The sequence below is a fragment of the Nicotiana tabacum genome, chromosome 15, assembly GCF_000715075.1.
Source record: "Nicotiana tabacum cultivar K326 chromosome 15, ASM71507v2, whole genome shotgun sequence".
NCBI lineage: Eukaryota > Viridiplantae > Streptophyta > Magnoliopsida > Solanales > Solanaceae > Nicotiana > Nicotiana tabacum.
Genome location: NC_134094.1, coordinates 99,727,080 through 99,744,611, shown reverse-complemented (window position 1 = coordinate 99,744,611; position 17,532 = coordinate 99,727,080). Strand labels below are relative to the sequence as shown.

The 17,532-nt window shown below is 34.8% G+C and overlaps 1 protein-coding gene across 2 annotated transcripts; it reads right to left on the bottom strand.

The window, feature by feature from the left end:
- Positions 1 to 5,142: 5,142 nt before the first annotated feature.
- On the bottom strand, positions 5,143 to 6,893 carry LOC107781602 (cyclin-D3-3). 2 transcript variants are annotated; one of them, XM_016602337.2, is made up of 4 exons: positions 6,286 to 6,893; positions 5,986 to 6,187; positions 5,751 to 5,884; positions 5,143 to 5,611 (listed from the first exon to the last, which is right to left on the bottom strand). In XM_016602337.2, the coding sequence occupies exons 1-4, from the start codon at positions 6,757 to 6,759 to the stop codon at positions 5,399 to 5,401; spliced, it is 1,023 nt and encodes a 340-aa protein (XP_016457823.1). In that variant the 5' UTR covers positions 6,760 to 6,893; the 3' UTR covers positions 5,143 to 5,398. The 2 variants fall into 2 exon arrangements, with proteins under 2 accessions (XP_016457823.1, XP_016457824.1); XM_016602338.2 differs by having other exon boundaries at positions 5,751 to 5,881.
- Between the last annotated feature and the right edge of the window lie 10,639 nt (positions 6,894 to 17,532).

Genomic DNA, 17,532 nt, shown 5'->3' with positions numbered 1-17,532 from the left:
ATGCATGTAAATGATGGAAAATTAGAGCCAAGGGCTAAAAAGACCATTTTCCTTGGGTATGCATCTAGGGTGAAAGGATACCGACTATGGTATCCTGATCCCATGGCACTAAAATTTATAATTAGCAGAGATGTAACCTTTGATGTATCCTCTATGTTATATTCTAGAAAAGAGTCTTCTAGTTCTTGTGATACAGATAAAAGAAAGTGTACACAGAACCAGGCGGAGATTGAGATTGGCATTCCTTCTGAGCCAAGCTCATCAACTTTGGAGCAATATACAGTTGAAATTCCTGAAGTTGAGACAGAAGCTGAAATTCCTGAAGTTGAGACTCCTGAAGTTGAACCAGAAGAAGAGGAGTATTCTATAGCCAAACATAGACCAAGAAGAGAAGGTAAACAACCATTAAGGTTTGGAGATTATGTTGCATTTGCTTTTTCAGTTGCACAAGAAACTGAAGAAATTGGAGAACCATCAAAATATTCAGAAGCAGTTTCTGGTGTTGACCCATCCAAGTGGCTGATTGCAATGAATGAAGAAATTGAGTCTCTCCACAAGAATGGTACTTGGTCTCTTGTGAAGCCTCCATTGGAAAAAAAATTGTTGGTTGCAAATAGGTCTTCAAGGAAAATGATGGCATTTCAGGGGTTGAAGATGCGAGGTATAAGGTACGATTAGTTGCAAAGGGCTATAGTCAGGTACAAGGAGTTGATTTTAATGATATTTTCTCACATGTTGTTAAATATAGCTCTATTCGTGTCTTGTTTGACTTCGTTGCCATATATGATTTGGAATTAGAACAACTTGATGTTAAGACAACTTTCTTACTTGGAGAACTTGAGGAACAAATATACATGCATCAACCCGAAGGATTTGAAATTAAAGGAAAAGAAGATCATGTTTGCTTGTTGAAGAAATTCTTGTACGGATTAAAGCAGTCTCCAAGACAATGGTATAAAAGGTTTGATTCCTTTATGTTGGATCATGGTTATTCGAGGAGCATGTATGATAGTTGTGTTTATTTCTGGAAGTTAAATGATGGTTCATTTGTGTACCTATTATTATATGTTGATGACATGCTCATTGCTGCTAAGGATTTAATAGAAATTCACAATTTGAAAAGTCAGCTGAAAAGTGAATTTGAGATGAAAGATTTGGGAGCAGCTAAGAAAATCCTTAGCATGGAGATCAAAAGAGATTGAAAAGCCAACAGGCTATTTCTGACCCAAAAGAAGTACTTGGAGAAAGTCTTGGAGAGGTTTGGCATGAAAGATGCTAAACCAGTTAGTACCCCTCTTGCTGCTCATTTTAATTTATCAGATACTCAGTCCCCACAGTCAGAGGAAGAAGAGAGGTACATGGCACAGGTTCCTTATTCCAGTGTAGTCGGCAATATTATGTATGCAATGGTTTGTACACGTCCAGACATTTCACAAGTAGTGAGCGTGGTAAGCCGGTATATAGCTTGCCCTAGTAAAGCACATTGGCATGCTGTGAAATGGATTCTCATATACTTGTGAGGTACTTCAAACACATGTTTGGAGTTTGGGAGAAATACTAACACTTTGGTTGGTTTTATAGACTCAGATTATGCAGGTGATCTTGATAAAAGAAGATCACTGACAGGCTATGTATTTTGCATCGGTGGTTGCGCTATTAGTTGAAAGCTACATTACAACATGTAGTAGCTTTATCTACTACCGAAGCAGAATATATGGCAGTGACCGAGGCGATTAAAGAAGCTTTATGGTTGAATGATCTATTTGCAGAACTCAGTTTACACCAAGGTAGTATTACCATTTTCTGTGATAGTCAAAGTATCTTTCACTTGACTAAAGATCAAATGTATCATGAGAGGACGAAGCACATTGATATAAAGTATCATTTCATCCGAGAAACCATTGCTGAAGGAAAAGTCTCTGTTCAGAAGATCAACACTAGAGACAATCCTACTGACATGTTCACAAAACCTATTCCAATGTCCAAGTTCAAGCTTTGCCTGAACTTGATTGGTATTTACGAAGAATGATTTTGCCCATTGAGGTTTTTGCGGAGAAGGTGGAGCAAATTTACTATATATAAGCCGAAATTAGGCCAATGTGGAGATTTGTAATATGGCCAAATTTTCATGACATTTGCCGTGACATAATATCCATTATAACAAAATTTGTGGATCATGACATTTGTCATGACATAATATCCATTATTAGGCCAAGGATTTCTTGCTATAAATAGAGAAGTTTCTCCTCATTTGCAAACACACCAATGCAAAAGCTTTTCACTCTTGTCTTTCTTTCTCCTCCTTTATTTCATTATAAAGTATTTTAGAAGAGAGTGAGTGTTGGGAAACAATTGTGTGAACTCTTTCTTTGGAGTGACCTTGTGAGGTTATTCTCTTAGGGTATTTGGGACAAATTAGAGTATTTACTCTAATTTTATACTCTCTTTTGTACTCTTGTTGGTATAGTAAAATTACTCATCTGCGCTTGTGGACGTAGGTCACCTTGACCGAACCACGTTAAATTTGTATCTTCTTTAATTGCCGTTATTATCAACTTGCATTGTCTTTATTATTGTCATTATAATATTGTTTAGCTAAATTCCGCACTACCCGATTTACCGATCCTAACAAAAAGAAATTAATGTGCCAGAAAATTGCACCTCTTTTTATGGAGATATATTCGGTGCTTAGACTTTAGAATATAAATGTTGATGACTAGGTCAAAAGGATGACCACCTAAATAGCTCTCCAAAAGAAGAGAGGTCTTAATCGGGAACCAACTCTCTCTTATCACTACAATCGTTTGTGGAGAAATGAATAGGATCACGCTTAACCACAGAGCTCGACTTTGAATCCTGAAAATAAAAAATATTTTTGTATGGAGCGCTTAATGAGTTTTACACAAGGTAAATTTAAATTAATCGGGTTCTAATACAAGGCAAACCGAAAACAAAGAAAAAGAAGAACTCTGCTACTCCTTCACACTGTGTATCGCTGCAATCCATTTCTTGGCATTGTCTTTTCTTCTTTTGCTTTAAGGGTTGAAAACACTAAAGTCCATTCTCTTCTAACTACCAAAAGCAGTGAACAAAAGGACCAACAAAGACACATCAACCAAAATCAAAAGATATTGTCCCCCCAAATTCTCCATTTCCCACCTTTCATCTTTTGCCCCTTTTTCTGCGTGCATATTTGTTTTTACAGTGAATCTAATTGAATCCAAATCGTCTTTTAATCCTCTATAAGCTCACCTTTACACCTTTTAATATTGCAAATTAGTACCTTCTTCCTGGCTTTTATGCCACTGCTTTAGAACTTTGCCCTTTTTTCTTCTCCCTCTAGACAATCTGTATCATCCTTTTAATATTGCAAAGAGATTTGAATGGACAAACAAGGATGATACAGATTGTCTAACTTAAGTATTATTTACTAGCATAATACCATAATTTGAGCGAAAATATTTAGAATGTATATTATAAACGTAACTAAGCATACAAGCTTGACGACATATTAATAATTTATTAATTAAATATAGTGGGAGGTATCGACACATGAAAAATCATAAGCTAGACAATCATTTGACAGACTCCCCTTCGCCCTGCTTTTTCGTTTATTACTACGTTGTTGTGGGTTAGTCAATACAACTAATTGTACATAAAATTTATAAGGATTTAACCTATATACTCCGTCAACTTAAAGAACTGTATATTGTTACTGTAACTTAACAAGTTGTATCATATAATCTATTTTATTTTCTACATAATTAGTTCCCACTTATAAGTTAGTTAATGTTAATCCCATACCTTGTCATCATATAACAAAGTAGATTTCGTCACAAAACCTTCCGCTGCCTAGCCCTTTAGAGGAGGTCGACCAAATTTTTTTTTTACAATATCAATATATAGATATTAAATAGTGTTCCGTCATTCACGCTACTTATGGTGCGATAGATTGACCAACAAAATGAATTATATTATCAATTTAGAATAAATTTCTAGAGCTTTGTGTTTAACTTTGAAAAGGTGAAAGTAAAAATAAAAGAGGAAAAGCCAGTTGTGATTCTTTATTTTGAAGTGGTAAAGAAGGCACATGCTAGATTTCTAGTGGAGGTCTTTTCTGCCAACAACAAGAGAAAATTAAGTTACCTCATCTTTGTTTTTTTAATTAAAATTTTCTATGGATGAATTGTATTTTCATTTTATAGACCTCAAATAGCTAAACGATTAGATCAGAGATAATCATGGGTAGAATAATCCCTTTATACTAAAGGGCATAACATATATTTCCATGTTCTTAAATTGCTGCCCTTGAGGCCGTAATAATTAAGTACATTTGGACTAACATAAACAGAAAAGGAAATGGGTATTCGATCCGAAAAAACTGTATGCTTTTACCTTGATAAGTCGTATATACACAAATTACTCTTTATACACAAATTACAATTAAATAAGAGAGCTATTATACTCCATATGAGTTCAAATTCTGCACTCTTATAGTGTGACAGTAATATTCTTTATACCATAATGTTAAGTAAACATGCATGTAAGTACTCTTTATAGTAAGCCTGATGGTAAGGTAACTTTAAAAATAGAGTAATTACATGCTATATAAGTAAAATAAAATTTTGCATTGTTCGTGTATATATATATATGGAATAAATTCATTATATATGTATATTTTAATATAAACACTATTAATTTGAGTAAGCTCTTTTAGACCTCGCAATATGAAAAACAAAAGTCATAAAAGATACTAGCTCTTCCAACGAGGTCAAACCAAAAATATTGCAGATCCAACTCCCAGATAAATCAGTGGCCGACAACAAGTTCTTCCCTCCACATGAGAACAAAATCCACCCTTTACCCTATTTTTGATATATTTGCCTTTTCTCAATACACATATCTCTTTCCTTAAAATTAGCAGAAATAGAGTAATAACTTTCAATTCATATGGTCGTGAAATACTGAACCCGTGAACCGATAACAGCCTGTTATTCACATTAAAGCTATGCGAATATTTAACCAAGGAAACAAATTATACAATAGACATGAAATTATTTTTAATACTCTGTTAATCCGCATTTTAATTTCCTCCAAATAAAATGCCGGCCATCTTTAACTCTACTATCCAATAAGAGTCAATTTTGTTATGGAAATATGACGAGCAATTTAACTTGTGAATCGTAAGAAGAACATGCCATTATTGGACACAATAGATCCGTATCTAATTGACTATCAATAGTCTTCTACGGAATGATTAATCCACGAACAAATTTGAGAATCTATTGATTGACTTTAGCTGGCATGGTCTTCTCGACTTTCGCCATGTAACCAAAAAGCTCTCTCTTTATCATCTAGCGTCTAATGCAACATTCTTTTTCCTTCTCAGGAACCACGTTTATGTTCTAGTCTTCTTTGACAATGGCTCTGGAGAAAAAGAAACTGATGAAGCCACTGCCCACGAGTCATCGGAGCTATCAGAACTAAATGACACATCCATAACTCCTATGGGACTTCCTGGCAAGGCACCAATTGGCTTTCGTTTGTTTGAGTTGAGATCAATGTTGGAAGCCACCTCCTGAATTAGCCTATAACAATCGGTCACTTTGTCCTGTTTCCAATTATTTAAACGTTGTGAGTTGTATGTCGCATATATGTACTATAAAGTGATCATTTATTGGATCTGCTACTGACAACTAGTACAACAAATTGGGGAAAGATTTAAGACATGAATTAATAACTATACTAACCTTTACTATTCCAAGTATACCCAAAAGTTGTTCTTGGTACTCTTCTCCAATGCAGGGCTCTAGCCTATCAATGACGTGTAACATTGTAGCAGCAGCCATAGTAGAAGGAAGATAGCACATGAATCTAAAATCTGCTAATTTTTACATATACAACATGAACCAGTTAGTAAATAATGGAGGACCAAGAATCTAGCTTTATAAAGGGCCAACATATTCATGTCATATAGATGCTTACCAATAATAGTGGATAGAAGCACTCTCTCACATCTTCTAAGTAATTCATAGTAAATGTGGTTATTCAATCCAAGCCTTCTGGAGAAGTAATCAAGAAATGATAATGGGGTTACTGGATTCATCTTCCACTTGAGAGTAGTAAGTACCAATAGCTCCATTCTCTGAATTGTTCTTGGCTCAAACAAGTATCTTGATTCCTCCACCTAAATATCAAGAAAACACCAAATCAATAACCCCAACATTCAAATTATTATTAAAACAAGCATAAGTTAATTATTGCAGATTTTCTAAGATAACATACTTGGAGATCTAGAAGTAAAGGCACTTGAGTCTCCTCAACTTTTGCAGCTAAAGAAAGACAGGACACAGCAGCAAGATGATTCAACCATGGCTTTTCACTTTGTGACTGAAAGCTGAAGAGAAATCTATCAAAGTAGTTTACAGCAAGAATTGCAGTTTGAGCAGAGAAATTATGATAGGCAATGGCTTCAAGAATCCAATCAACGGCCTCTCTTGTTGCTACAGACAAATATGGGTTGTTTATTACAATATTATACATTTGATTCTCTTGTTCTTTGGACAATAAAGAGCTTAACTCTTCCTCTTCCCATAGCAAGTCTTGTTCTAACAAAGAAATAGACTTGGGGTTTACTTCTACTTCCTCTGTTAAACAATTTTCTGTGTCTAACACGTCCAAGCTCTCATTTTTGCAGTACAAAGAATCTAATAAAAATGGAAGCTTTTGGTGTTGTGGTTGATTGTGATGGTGAGCCATCTTCTTCTGTGAAGAAGACGGATGATTGAATTTTCATTTACTTCATTTGTCGTCCAAGGAAAAGGCTATTGTATGAATAGGCTCATCTGAGCTATATCTCTGTCTCTCTGTTTTATAGAGTTGGAGGAACAGCCGAGGAGGACTAAGGATTTTTTTTGTTTTTTTTAAAATTTATTATTCTCGGTTACTCGAAATCACAACTTATTTGAGTCGAACCTTTCCTTTTCTTTTTACTTTTTTGTTTCTTTATTTTGGTTGAGTCCTTTGATTTTTAGTTTTTACCCACAAAATGGTCCTTAACGCATTGGAATTAACTTTAAAGATAAAATGACAAAAATGGTCCCTTATGCTTGTGGAAGCTTTAAAATAGTCCTTTAAATATATTTTGAGCAATTTTGGTCCTTTAAATTTACTTAATATAATCATATTTTATCTCCATTAAATATTTAACAAACCCCGTTAGTAAGATTTAACGGAAAATGAGGTAAAAAGGATTTAACGGGAAGTAGAAAACTATGAAACTTAGAGAGATATTCTACTCTAGGTAGAAGAGCATTTTATTACTTTATTTTTCTAAATTCATTCTTACGGCCAGTGGCAGAGTCATATGCTCTCAAGGGGGTATCGACACCCCTTATTCAAAAAATTATACTGTATAGTTAGGTAATTCTTTTGAAAAAAATATATACTACTACGTATTGACACTTCTTGACTTTTTGGTGAGTTTATTTCTTTATATTTTGACTTCCCTTAATGAAATTTTGGTTCCGCCACTGCTTACAGCTCCAATTAGATGAGTGCTATTGGAGGTGATCGAGCTTCAGCCTTCAAGGTGTCATATAACACGTCTCAAATAAACTGTAAGCTTATTTCAAAATTTTATTAAACCAGTAATACATTTAACAAGTATTCTAAAATGACACTTTGGTTGTCTTGTCTAATTTCTTTACTTTTTTTCTTCGTATTGGATCTACACAATTTTTTTTCGATGTTTTCTTTAGGTCGCTAACTCAATGGTAGAGTATTTAGCTTTTAAGTGCGGCTAGTCTCTTTTACACATATGGATGAAGGGATTCATCCATATACTCTCAGTAAAGGTTGGAATGCCACAACTGATCCTGAAAGGGAATGAATGGTAAAAATTAGGGATGTACATGCATGGACCAGGTTGGTTCGATTTAAATCAAAACCAATTCAAACCAACTATACCGATTTGGATTGGTATGATTTTGTCGAATTTTGCGATTTTTTTTTGTTACATAAATATTATTTCAATCTTACTTTGTTAAAGTTATAAATAAAGTTTGATAAGTGAACATACGTTTAGTAAAAATTTAAAAGACTGATAAATATATGATCTATTAAAATATTTTTATGAGACCATTTTTTTAGCAACACATGATAGTTATTTTCTTAGTCGTCTAAAAATAGTTTTTCGTTGACATACGTTTTCAAGGTTAATCGAATTTAATAATTAAACATTAAAATCAATATGATATTATATTTAATTTTAAATTATCATTCGAAAAAGATATAAAAAATATTAACATATGAATGCCGCATTTTAATAATACATAGTAAGAAAGTGATGATAGAACCCATTATTTAAAGTAAACAAAAATGGAGATGCACTTTATAGTTCTATTAAATATTACTTTCCATAAGAGAATCCCAAATATTTTTAGATATTTTTAAAGAAAATTCTATATGAAATCTTAAAAGGTATATATTTATATGTCGGTTTGGTTTAGATTTTTTTGCTCAATAACAAACCAAGTCAAACCTAATGAAATTTTTTAATCGATTGGTTTGACTTTTCGGACTGGTGCGATTTTTCTAATTCGATTTGAATACCCGTAATAAAAATAAGCAGTACAAAGCGGTAGATACTAGATAGCATAAGATCGATCATACACATGTTAATATTACTATGTCAACTAAATGTAACATTGGGAATATGTGGTAACACTACGGAGATGAGTTGATGGGAGGCTGACGCGCTTTCAAGCATTTAATTTTCAGCAATATTAAACAAAGCATTAATGAAGCAGTTAATTGATCCGATGAAGGATTTATTAGGAAGCGCGACAGGCTGGGATATTATTAGGAAGCTATATTAATGCATGATCAAATTTATTACCTAATGATGAGTCCAGCAACTTAATTCCTTGCCACATGCAGAAAGCAGAAACGAAACGGAATATTAACCCAAATAGCTGTCTACTTAATATCTTAAATCAATATATGTATAATTTATATATACTATGTGTATAATTATGTAAAATCAATATATAATTTATGTATACCGCCTAGAAAAAATAAACAGTAAATATGAACGGCTACTTGTGTAACAAATGAATTCATCTGAACTCTCTCATGATTTTTAGTTTTAATATGAATTTATTTGTTCAAAACTCACTAAAATTGTTGAATATATTGAATTATAAACCCATAACTCAAGTAATGTGATGTGTTCAATAGAATGACTACACTTGCGGTTAGTGTGTACTGTAACTTGAAGAAGGAACCAAAGAGTTCTCCAGAGTACGCAGTCAAATTTGAAGCATGTTATGAAACATATTATCTTAAGGAGCAATGCAAACAAGATTAGCTACGAAACTTGATCAGTTAAAAAACCCTTAACTTTTGTGATTGTAGTAGGTTACCATGGTATAGTTGTGAGATGATATGGTTACATTGGCTTCTGTAGTCTTGATGTTGGGGCATCATGTCTAATAGTCAATTTGTTTTTTTTTCTTATGTACATACACTTTCGATTGGTAATAAAAAAAAAATTATTTACCAAAAAAAAAAGTGATAGGTTCAGTAGTTGAAACTTTAGTCTTGAACCCACATAATTAATATATATACTGGATCTACCTCTATCTCTAATTGTTTCTCATGCATGGTTCTTAAACCATTTCATCAATACTATAAAATTGATACAATACAGAGAAGATGGAAATAAAGAGGACTAAATGTGAACAGTTGACTATCTCCATCAGCATCATGCTGCTTGACTCATTTTTGGTTTTAAGTTAGAAAGGAAAAAAAAGGTTACCGCAATTGCATAATTTAACGTTTTCAAAAGGCTTTATACGGTGGTGGAATAGTCATGTATACCTTGGAATCTCATCTTTTATTAAAGCGTATAGAAAAGAGTGATAAAAGCCATAAATAAAGTTAAGAAGAGAAGAAAAGAAGAGAAACAGCCAAAAGTTGCTCTGCATGCTTAATATAGCTTTCAAGGAGTATACTCTTATCACCATCGGTCTTATTATAGTATATAATATATGGTTATGCTCGTTAATATAACGAACATTGAAAAGAAAAAAATACTGTATAAATATTTAGTCTAGTAGTAATATATACTCCAGTATTAATTGTTTGAACTGCATGCAGTACTCCTACAACCAGACACATTAGGCCTTGTCGTACTCTTCTCCCATTACCTTTTGCTCTGTCTTTTATTTTTCCATCTGGTTACAATGTGTGGAGTCCGATTAATCTAGATTCACCTCTTTTTGTCCATAATTTACAATAGGATTCCACAGAGTATAATTTTTAAAGTGTTTAACCAAAGAATTAGATTATCAGTCAAAACCTATTTTTAGAAATACTCAAATTACTGATAATCAAGAAATTTAATATTCTCTCAAAAATAAAAAAGGAAATCAAAATCAGAAATGACAAAGTAATCAATAGAAAACACAAGAAAGTAATTATATTCCAATGTTCATCAGAACGTGTCCTTACAAGTGAAATTTTCTTCCCTTATATAGGAATTTATAAATATAACGTTTCTTCCCTTTTATGATCGAATCATTATGAGTATTAATGACATTAATGAAACGTTATAGTTGGCAACCGTAACTGTTCATGAAGATTCCGTAACGATTCTGATTCTTCTTCCTATTAATTAGAGATTCATGAATCTTCCCTCTTTACTGTCTTGATTCATCCTGCCTGTGTCTCTTCACTAAGTAATTTAGGCTCGAGCAACCGTACTATTTCATCTCGTGAGTGATTTGTCCGTACATGTTGTAAAATGTGAATCTTTTAATGCGACACTCCAGTTATCATCTTCTTAATGATACACATATCTTGCCATGTCATCCTCATATAATTTCACGTATAACATTTATTTTTTACCAATACAGATAGTCTCCCTACTTGCCGAATATTCTGCAATTGAATATTTGGGAAGTGGCACGTATTTATGGCGGGAATTTTTTGCCGCCGTTTCCCATGTATCATTGCATCTTCTTTAGAACCATCGCTTCGCATGTCACTTCCATTTAATGTACGTACTACGTGGCCTTCGTCGATTGGGTCTGCGACTCTTCAGCGGTTTTTAAAGCTTTCTTGTGGTTGCGTCAGTCACTTTTAGTTTCACAAAACCTTCAATCTACATTATTCTTCTTCTTTAATCGTTCTTGTTCTTCAACGCGCATTATTTTCTTGTATAACCATATCTTCATCAAACTCTGATCCTCGCAGAGTAGCAATTGTAGATGAACTTCCCCCTTCAACTGCTCCTGTTAGGAGTAGAAGATGTGGTAGATTACGTAGTTTAGGATCTGTATCTATTCGTGGTTCTACTTCGCAAACCAACATTGTTACCCCTTCTTTTTCTAGAACTAGGGCTTCTTCAACTCATAGATCTTCTGCCAGAAATAAGGATTCGAGTGAACCTATTCGAGAACCAACTATTGACGAAATTATTCCTGTAGAATTTTCTTTCTCCACTGATCGTGAATCAATTAGAAATCAAGTTACTTCTATGACTTGCCATGAATGTGCTGATGTTTATCCTTCCCAGATTACTGAGGGTTTGATTTCTCTTGTGCGAAGAGAATGCCATCGGAAATTTGACTTTCCAATTTTAGTTTCTGGTCCAAACCAAAGGATTACTTCGTTCCAAGCTGGTTACTCTTTCGTTTATACATATCCTTTTACGTTAGGTTTTAGACCACCTATTGACCCAGCCATCATAGAATTTTATCGTTTCTTTAACGTTTGCTTAGGACAGATTGGTCCTATTGTATGGAGAGTTGTTGCATGTTTAAGATACCTGGCTAATTCAGCCTTTTTACCCTTCACCTTTCAACACTTGCTTCATCTTTATTTCCCTTAGTTATTTCATTTAGGGGTGTTTACTCTCGTGGCTAGGAGTAAAAGGGTTTTGGTTAGCCCTGAAGATGATAAAGATCGTGCCTGGTATACCCGTTTTGTTGCTTCTCCCACAAGTGATTTAATTGGTGAAGAGAATATGTCTTTTCCAGAAAAATGGAACTTTGCACGTAAGTTTTTTTTAGATATCTTTCTTCACTTTTATGAAGGAAGAAGAAACTTACGATCCCGTGGCTGTTTTTTGTTTTCTTTTTAGCAACCATGGAAGTTGTCGAAGAAATACCAGACTTCCGTGCTTGGGTAAAAAAATAATTGTCGGTTGCTCCTATGGAAGGAAGGTCTTGGAAATACCTTTCTCATAGGTTTGGTTGGAAAGTTAAAACTCATGGTATGCTTCCCTTTAACTTTCTTCATTTATTTCATATTATTTGGAGATTTAATAACTTCTTCTTCTTCTAGGGTTTCCCATACGGGATGTTAGTGTCGCGTCTATTGCTTCATCAAGACTTTCTTTGTCCATGGCTCAAGAGATGATTTTGAGTTCTTGATCAAAGAGAAAAGAAGAGAGAGCTCATGTTTCTGAGGGTGAAGAGGAACGAGAGGAGGGCTCTTTAGTGCGTAAGCCTTGGGCTAGGAGACGCGTTATTTCGAATGATGAAGCCACTCCTCCTTCAAATTCAGTTCCCATGAATGAGCCTGAAAGTGCCACTTTGGTGAGCTCTGATGAAGAGATGATTGCTGCACCTCGTGACTCTACATAACAGTTGTTTTTCCATGGGTTTGATAGTGAAGACTTTGGCTTAGTTTCTGATGAAGCACCCCTTGCCTCCTTTTCAGTATCTGCTCCTATTGGTTCTCAGTTTCCCGTGCCTGTTGTTGCTGCCACTGCTCCTCCCGTGGCTATTTTTACTTCCTCAACTATCCCTATTGCTACCACTTCTCATGTTAAAGTTGGTTCTTCCAGTAGCAGTAGGATGATGAAAAAATTTACCATTGAAGTCCCCGAAGATGGTAATCTTTTGAAAAAGTCTGGCCAAGCTGATGTATGGCTGAAACCGTTGATTGGCCCAGTTGAGAAGTCTAAATTGGAAGACCACAGCTCTTTGACATGGATAAATGACATTGTCCATTCATATTTAAAGGTATAAGCCTTAGCCTTTTATTTTGCAGGTAATTTCTTTATCTTTGTTTGATAATCACTTCTTCTCTTTCTTTTGTAGATCAACCTGATAGGCACAGAGCTGATGAAGAGAATTGTCCATACTGAGCAGTTAGTCAACGACTATCATACGGAAGCGGACAACTGGAAAGAACAATTTGAAGGCCTTCAGTTAGAAAAAGAAGTTTTAAATGAGGAAAAGTGTGCTTTGGAACAACAAGTGAAAGTGATGGCAGTAGAATTGGTGATTGAAAAAGCCTCTTCCAGTCAAGTGGGCAAGGATAAAGACCTCCTCGAGTCTTCATTTTTCGAGCAGCTTTCTAAAGCTAATGAGGAAATTAGGGGTCTGAAAGAACTACTTAATCAGAAGGAAGTCTATACCGGGGAGCTTGTTCAAACGCTCACTCAGGCTCAAGAAGACCTCCGTGCATCTTTTAATAAGGTCCAGTTCTTAGAGAGATCACTTGCCCCTTTACAAACTTCTTATGATGTTGCTTTGACTGAAAAAGCAGAGTTGTAGGCCGAAATTGAGCAATGGGAGAGGGATTATGAGGCCCTTGAGGATAAATCAACTCTTGCTGTAAGCTGGGCTTTCTTGAACACGCGCCTCGAGACTTTGTTGCAGGCTAACCAGGAAGGTTTTGACTTGATTGCTGAGATTGCAAAAACTAAGGAAACCATTGAAAAAACTTAGTAGAGTCGAAACTTTTCTTCACCTGAGGTCGGCATTCCCGAGGGTGATGAACTTACTCCTGGTGAAGTTAGTGTTCAAATCTCTCCTGCTCAAGTCGATCCTTATGTTGTTGCTGATGATGCCATCTTGACTTCTCCCACAGCTGATAGTACTACTTTAGAATCTGCCCTATAGTGAACTTGTGTTTGGAAAGTTTATTGTGTTTGTTTGTTTTTATTTGTGGAATGGTTGGAAAGTTTTATCCCTAATCCATTTTGGGGTTTAATATCAAATACTTTGGTTTGAACTAAGTTTATACTTAGTTTTAACCGGGTTTATATAATATTTTATTTTGAGTTTCTGTTCTACTCTTTTATTATAAATTTAAAAATGCTTCAATACTCCATGACTTTTTGAACATGCACGAATTATAAAAGAGGGCCATTTTATAAACGACATTTAATGAAGAAGACGTCTCAACTTCATAATGGTGTAAACATACGAAAGAAGAAATAGGAACACACATATTTCTTTGAATAACTTTGAGGAAGTTTTGTATCATTCGAACTTTCAAATTGTATAATACTTTACATGTATTTAAATATCATCTATAACTCTTTCGTAACTGTTTTCTTTACAACAGATTTTACAAAATTCAAGGGTATATCTTGCAACCCATGACTAAATATTACCTTTAACCTAAACACTCGTAAGATTTTAAAATTTATATCCACGGGTGTATTCTTCATAGGTTTTTGAATCAGGCTTGCATTTTTGGCTCTTGACTTTGCTCTTAACTTTCGATTTGTTGGGTAGACTATAGGTTTGACTTGAATTCTGACTTTTCCAGTCTTCTTTACCTTCCTTATATATATATATATATATATATATATATATATATATATATATATATATATATATATATATATATATATATATATATAATCCCCCAAGTGTTTGAGCTTTGAAGTATGAAATCTCGAGCACTTGATTATTCCTTCCATGTGGTCCATTTCCTGAAAAGAAAAAACATACGGGACTCAGAGGTATATATAATTTAGACGATGGCTGCTTAACCCTTTATATTTCCATCAGAAAGGTTGCAACCCTAGACAGGGAATAATGTTGCTTCCGCGTATCCTTCAGGTCTAATATCATCATTTGGTGTGGGTTAGCTTTTTGCCTATCATCTAAAATTATTAGTATAATTTTAACTATACAAAACAAAAATCGTTTCCTTTGCCAATGCGAATTTCGTGCTTGGTTCTCCTATTTCAACCGGGATTAAAGCTTCTGAACCATACACAAGCGAAAATGGAGTTTCTCCCGTGGCTGTATTGGCTGTGGTTCTATAAGCCAATAACACTCCTGGTAATTCTTCAGGCCAATTCCCTTTCGATTTTTCTAGTCTCTTCTTCAAATTATTGATTATAATCTTATTCGTCGACTTAGCTTGTCCATTTGCCACGGGATGGTAAGGTGAAGAGGTTATTAGTTTGATTTGCCAACTTTGAAAGAACTCCGTGATTTTTGAGCCTATAAATTGTGAGCCATTATCACATACAATTTCTTTTGGGACTCCAAACTGGCATATAATGTTTCGCCAAATGAAGTCTTTCACCTCCTTCTCTCGTACTTGTTTGAAAGCTCCTTCCTCTACCCATTTTGAAAAGTAATTTGTTAACACTAATAAGTACCGTACCTTTCCTTTAGCTTGTGGTAAAGGCCCTACTATATCCTTTCCCCATTTCATAAATAGCCATGGGGAAATAACTGCATGTAATAACTCTGCAGGTCGATGCATATTGTTGGCATATCGTTGACGCTTATCACATTTGGCTACAAAATTGTTCGCATCTTCTTCCATCTTAGGCCGGTAGTATCCTGCCCTGATTAGTGTTTTAACTAAAGATCTTCCACCTGCGTAATTTCCGCATTGCCCTTCATGTACTTCTCTCATCACGTACTTCGTTTGATTGGTTCCAAGGCACCTTGCTAATGGACCGCCAATCATTTTTTGATATAAATGATCTCGAATTAGGCAGTAACGAGCAACTTTTCATCGAAGCACTTGAGATTCTTTCTTGCCTTCAGGTACGATCCCGTACTGCAAAAAATTAACAATCTCGTTTCTCTAATCCCAGGTTAAATTATTAAAGCTTACCTCATGTTTATCCTGGTCAAGTGCTGAATGAAATAAATGGATTACAATGACATTTTCCTCACTCGTTACTTCTGCAACTGAAGTAAGGTTAGCCAACGCATCTGCTTCTGCGTTTTCTTCCCTGGGTATTTGCATCTTCCATGATTGGAATTGCCTGACTAGTTCTCGTGCCTTTTCCAAGTATTGTTGCATTTGTGCCTCTCTAGCAGTGTAAGTCCCCTGCATCTGATTGACTACCAGTTGAGAGTCACTTTTAATCATGATTTTCTCTATGGAGAGTTCACGTGCTAGTTCCAAACCTGCAATTACAGCTTCATACTTTGCTTTATTGTTAGTAATAGGGTAACATTTAATTGCTTGTCTTATACTTTCACCTGAGGGTGGGATTAAGACAATACCTAAACCGGCTCCTTTGACATTTGAAGAGCCATCAGTAAATAAAGTCCACGTACCTGGATTAGCTCCAGTAAAAAATTGTAATTCCTTTTCTACTTCAGGAATTATTTTTGTATTAAAATCTGTGACGAAATCTGCTAAAACTTGAGATTTTATTGTTGTTCTAGGTTGATAAATAATGTCATATTCACTTAGTTCTATTGCCCATTTGGCTAGTCTGCCTGACCATTCTTGTTTATGCAAAATACTCCTTAATGGATATGCAGTTACTACAGAGATAGGATGGCATTGAAAATATGGTCTCAATTTCCTAGGTGCCATGACTAATGCTAAAGCTATTTCTCTAGATGAGGATATCTAGTTTCAGCATCTAATAAAGATTTACTAACATAATAAATAGGAGATTGTTTACCTTTGCCCCCTTACTAAAACTGTACTTACAACTACTTCTGCAACTGCAAGATATACAAATAGTCTTTCTTCATCTCTTGGTTTAGACAGTAGGGGAGGATTTGTTAAGTATCCCTTCAAATCTTTGAGGGCTTGTCGTCATTCCTCAGTCCATTCAAACTGAATTTTCTTCTTCAAAACCGAAAAGAATTTAAAACTTTTCTCTGAAGATCTTGAAATGAATCTTCCCAGAGCTGCAATCCTACCTGTCAATCTTTGTACTTCTTTTTTGCTTGTGACTATGTCAGGTATTTATTCAATAGCTTTAATATGTGCAAGATTTACTTCAATTCCTCTATTAGATACGAGAAAGCCTAGAAACTTACCTCAAGCTATGCCAAAAGCGCACTTTTCTGGGTTCTGTTTCATATTATATTTGCGGAGGATCTCGAAGGTAGTTGAAAGATATTGAAAGTGATCTTCCGCTTGTGTAGATTTGACCAATATATCATCAATGTACACTTCTATCGTCTTCCCCAGGTGTTCTTGGAACATCTTGGTCACCAACCTCTGATACGTGGCTCCAGCATTTTCAAGCCAAAAGGCATGACTTTGTAATAATAAGTCCTCCATGTTTGTAACAAATGAGATTTTTTATTCGTCTAAGGGGTCCATTTTTATTTGATTATAACCAGAATACGCATCTAGAAAGCTTAATAATTCGTGGCATGCGGTAGCATCAATCAATTGATTTATATGCGGTAAAGGGAATGAATCCTTCGGGCATGCTTTATTTAAGTCAGTGTAATCCACACAAACTCTCCATTTATCGTTCTTTTTCGGAACAACCACAGTATT

Coding starts and splice junctions, on each gene's coding strand:
- LOC107781602 (XM_016602337.2), bottom strand. CDS start 6,759: ATGGCTCACCATCACAATCAACCACAACACCAAAAGCTTCCATTTTTA. Junction 6,188..6,285: donor CTTTACTTCTAGATCTCCAA/GTATGTTATCTT, acceptor CTTGATATTTAG/GTGGAGGAATCAAGATACTT. Junction 5,885..5,985: donor GCTTCTATCCACTATTATTG/GTAAGCATCTAT, acceptor TGTAAAAATTAG/CAGATTTTAGATTCATGTGC.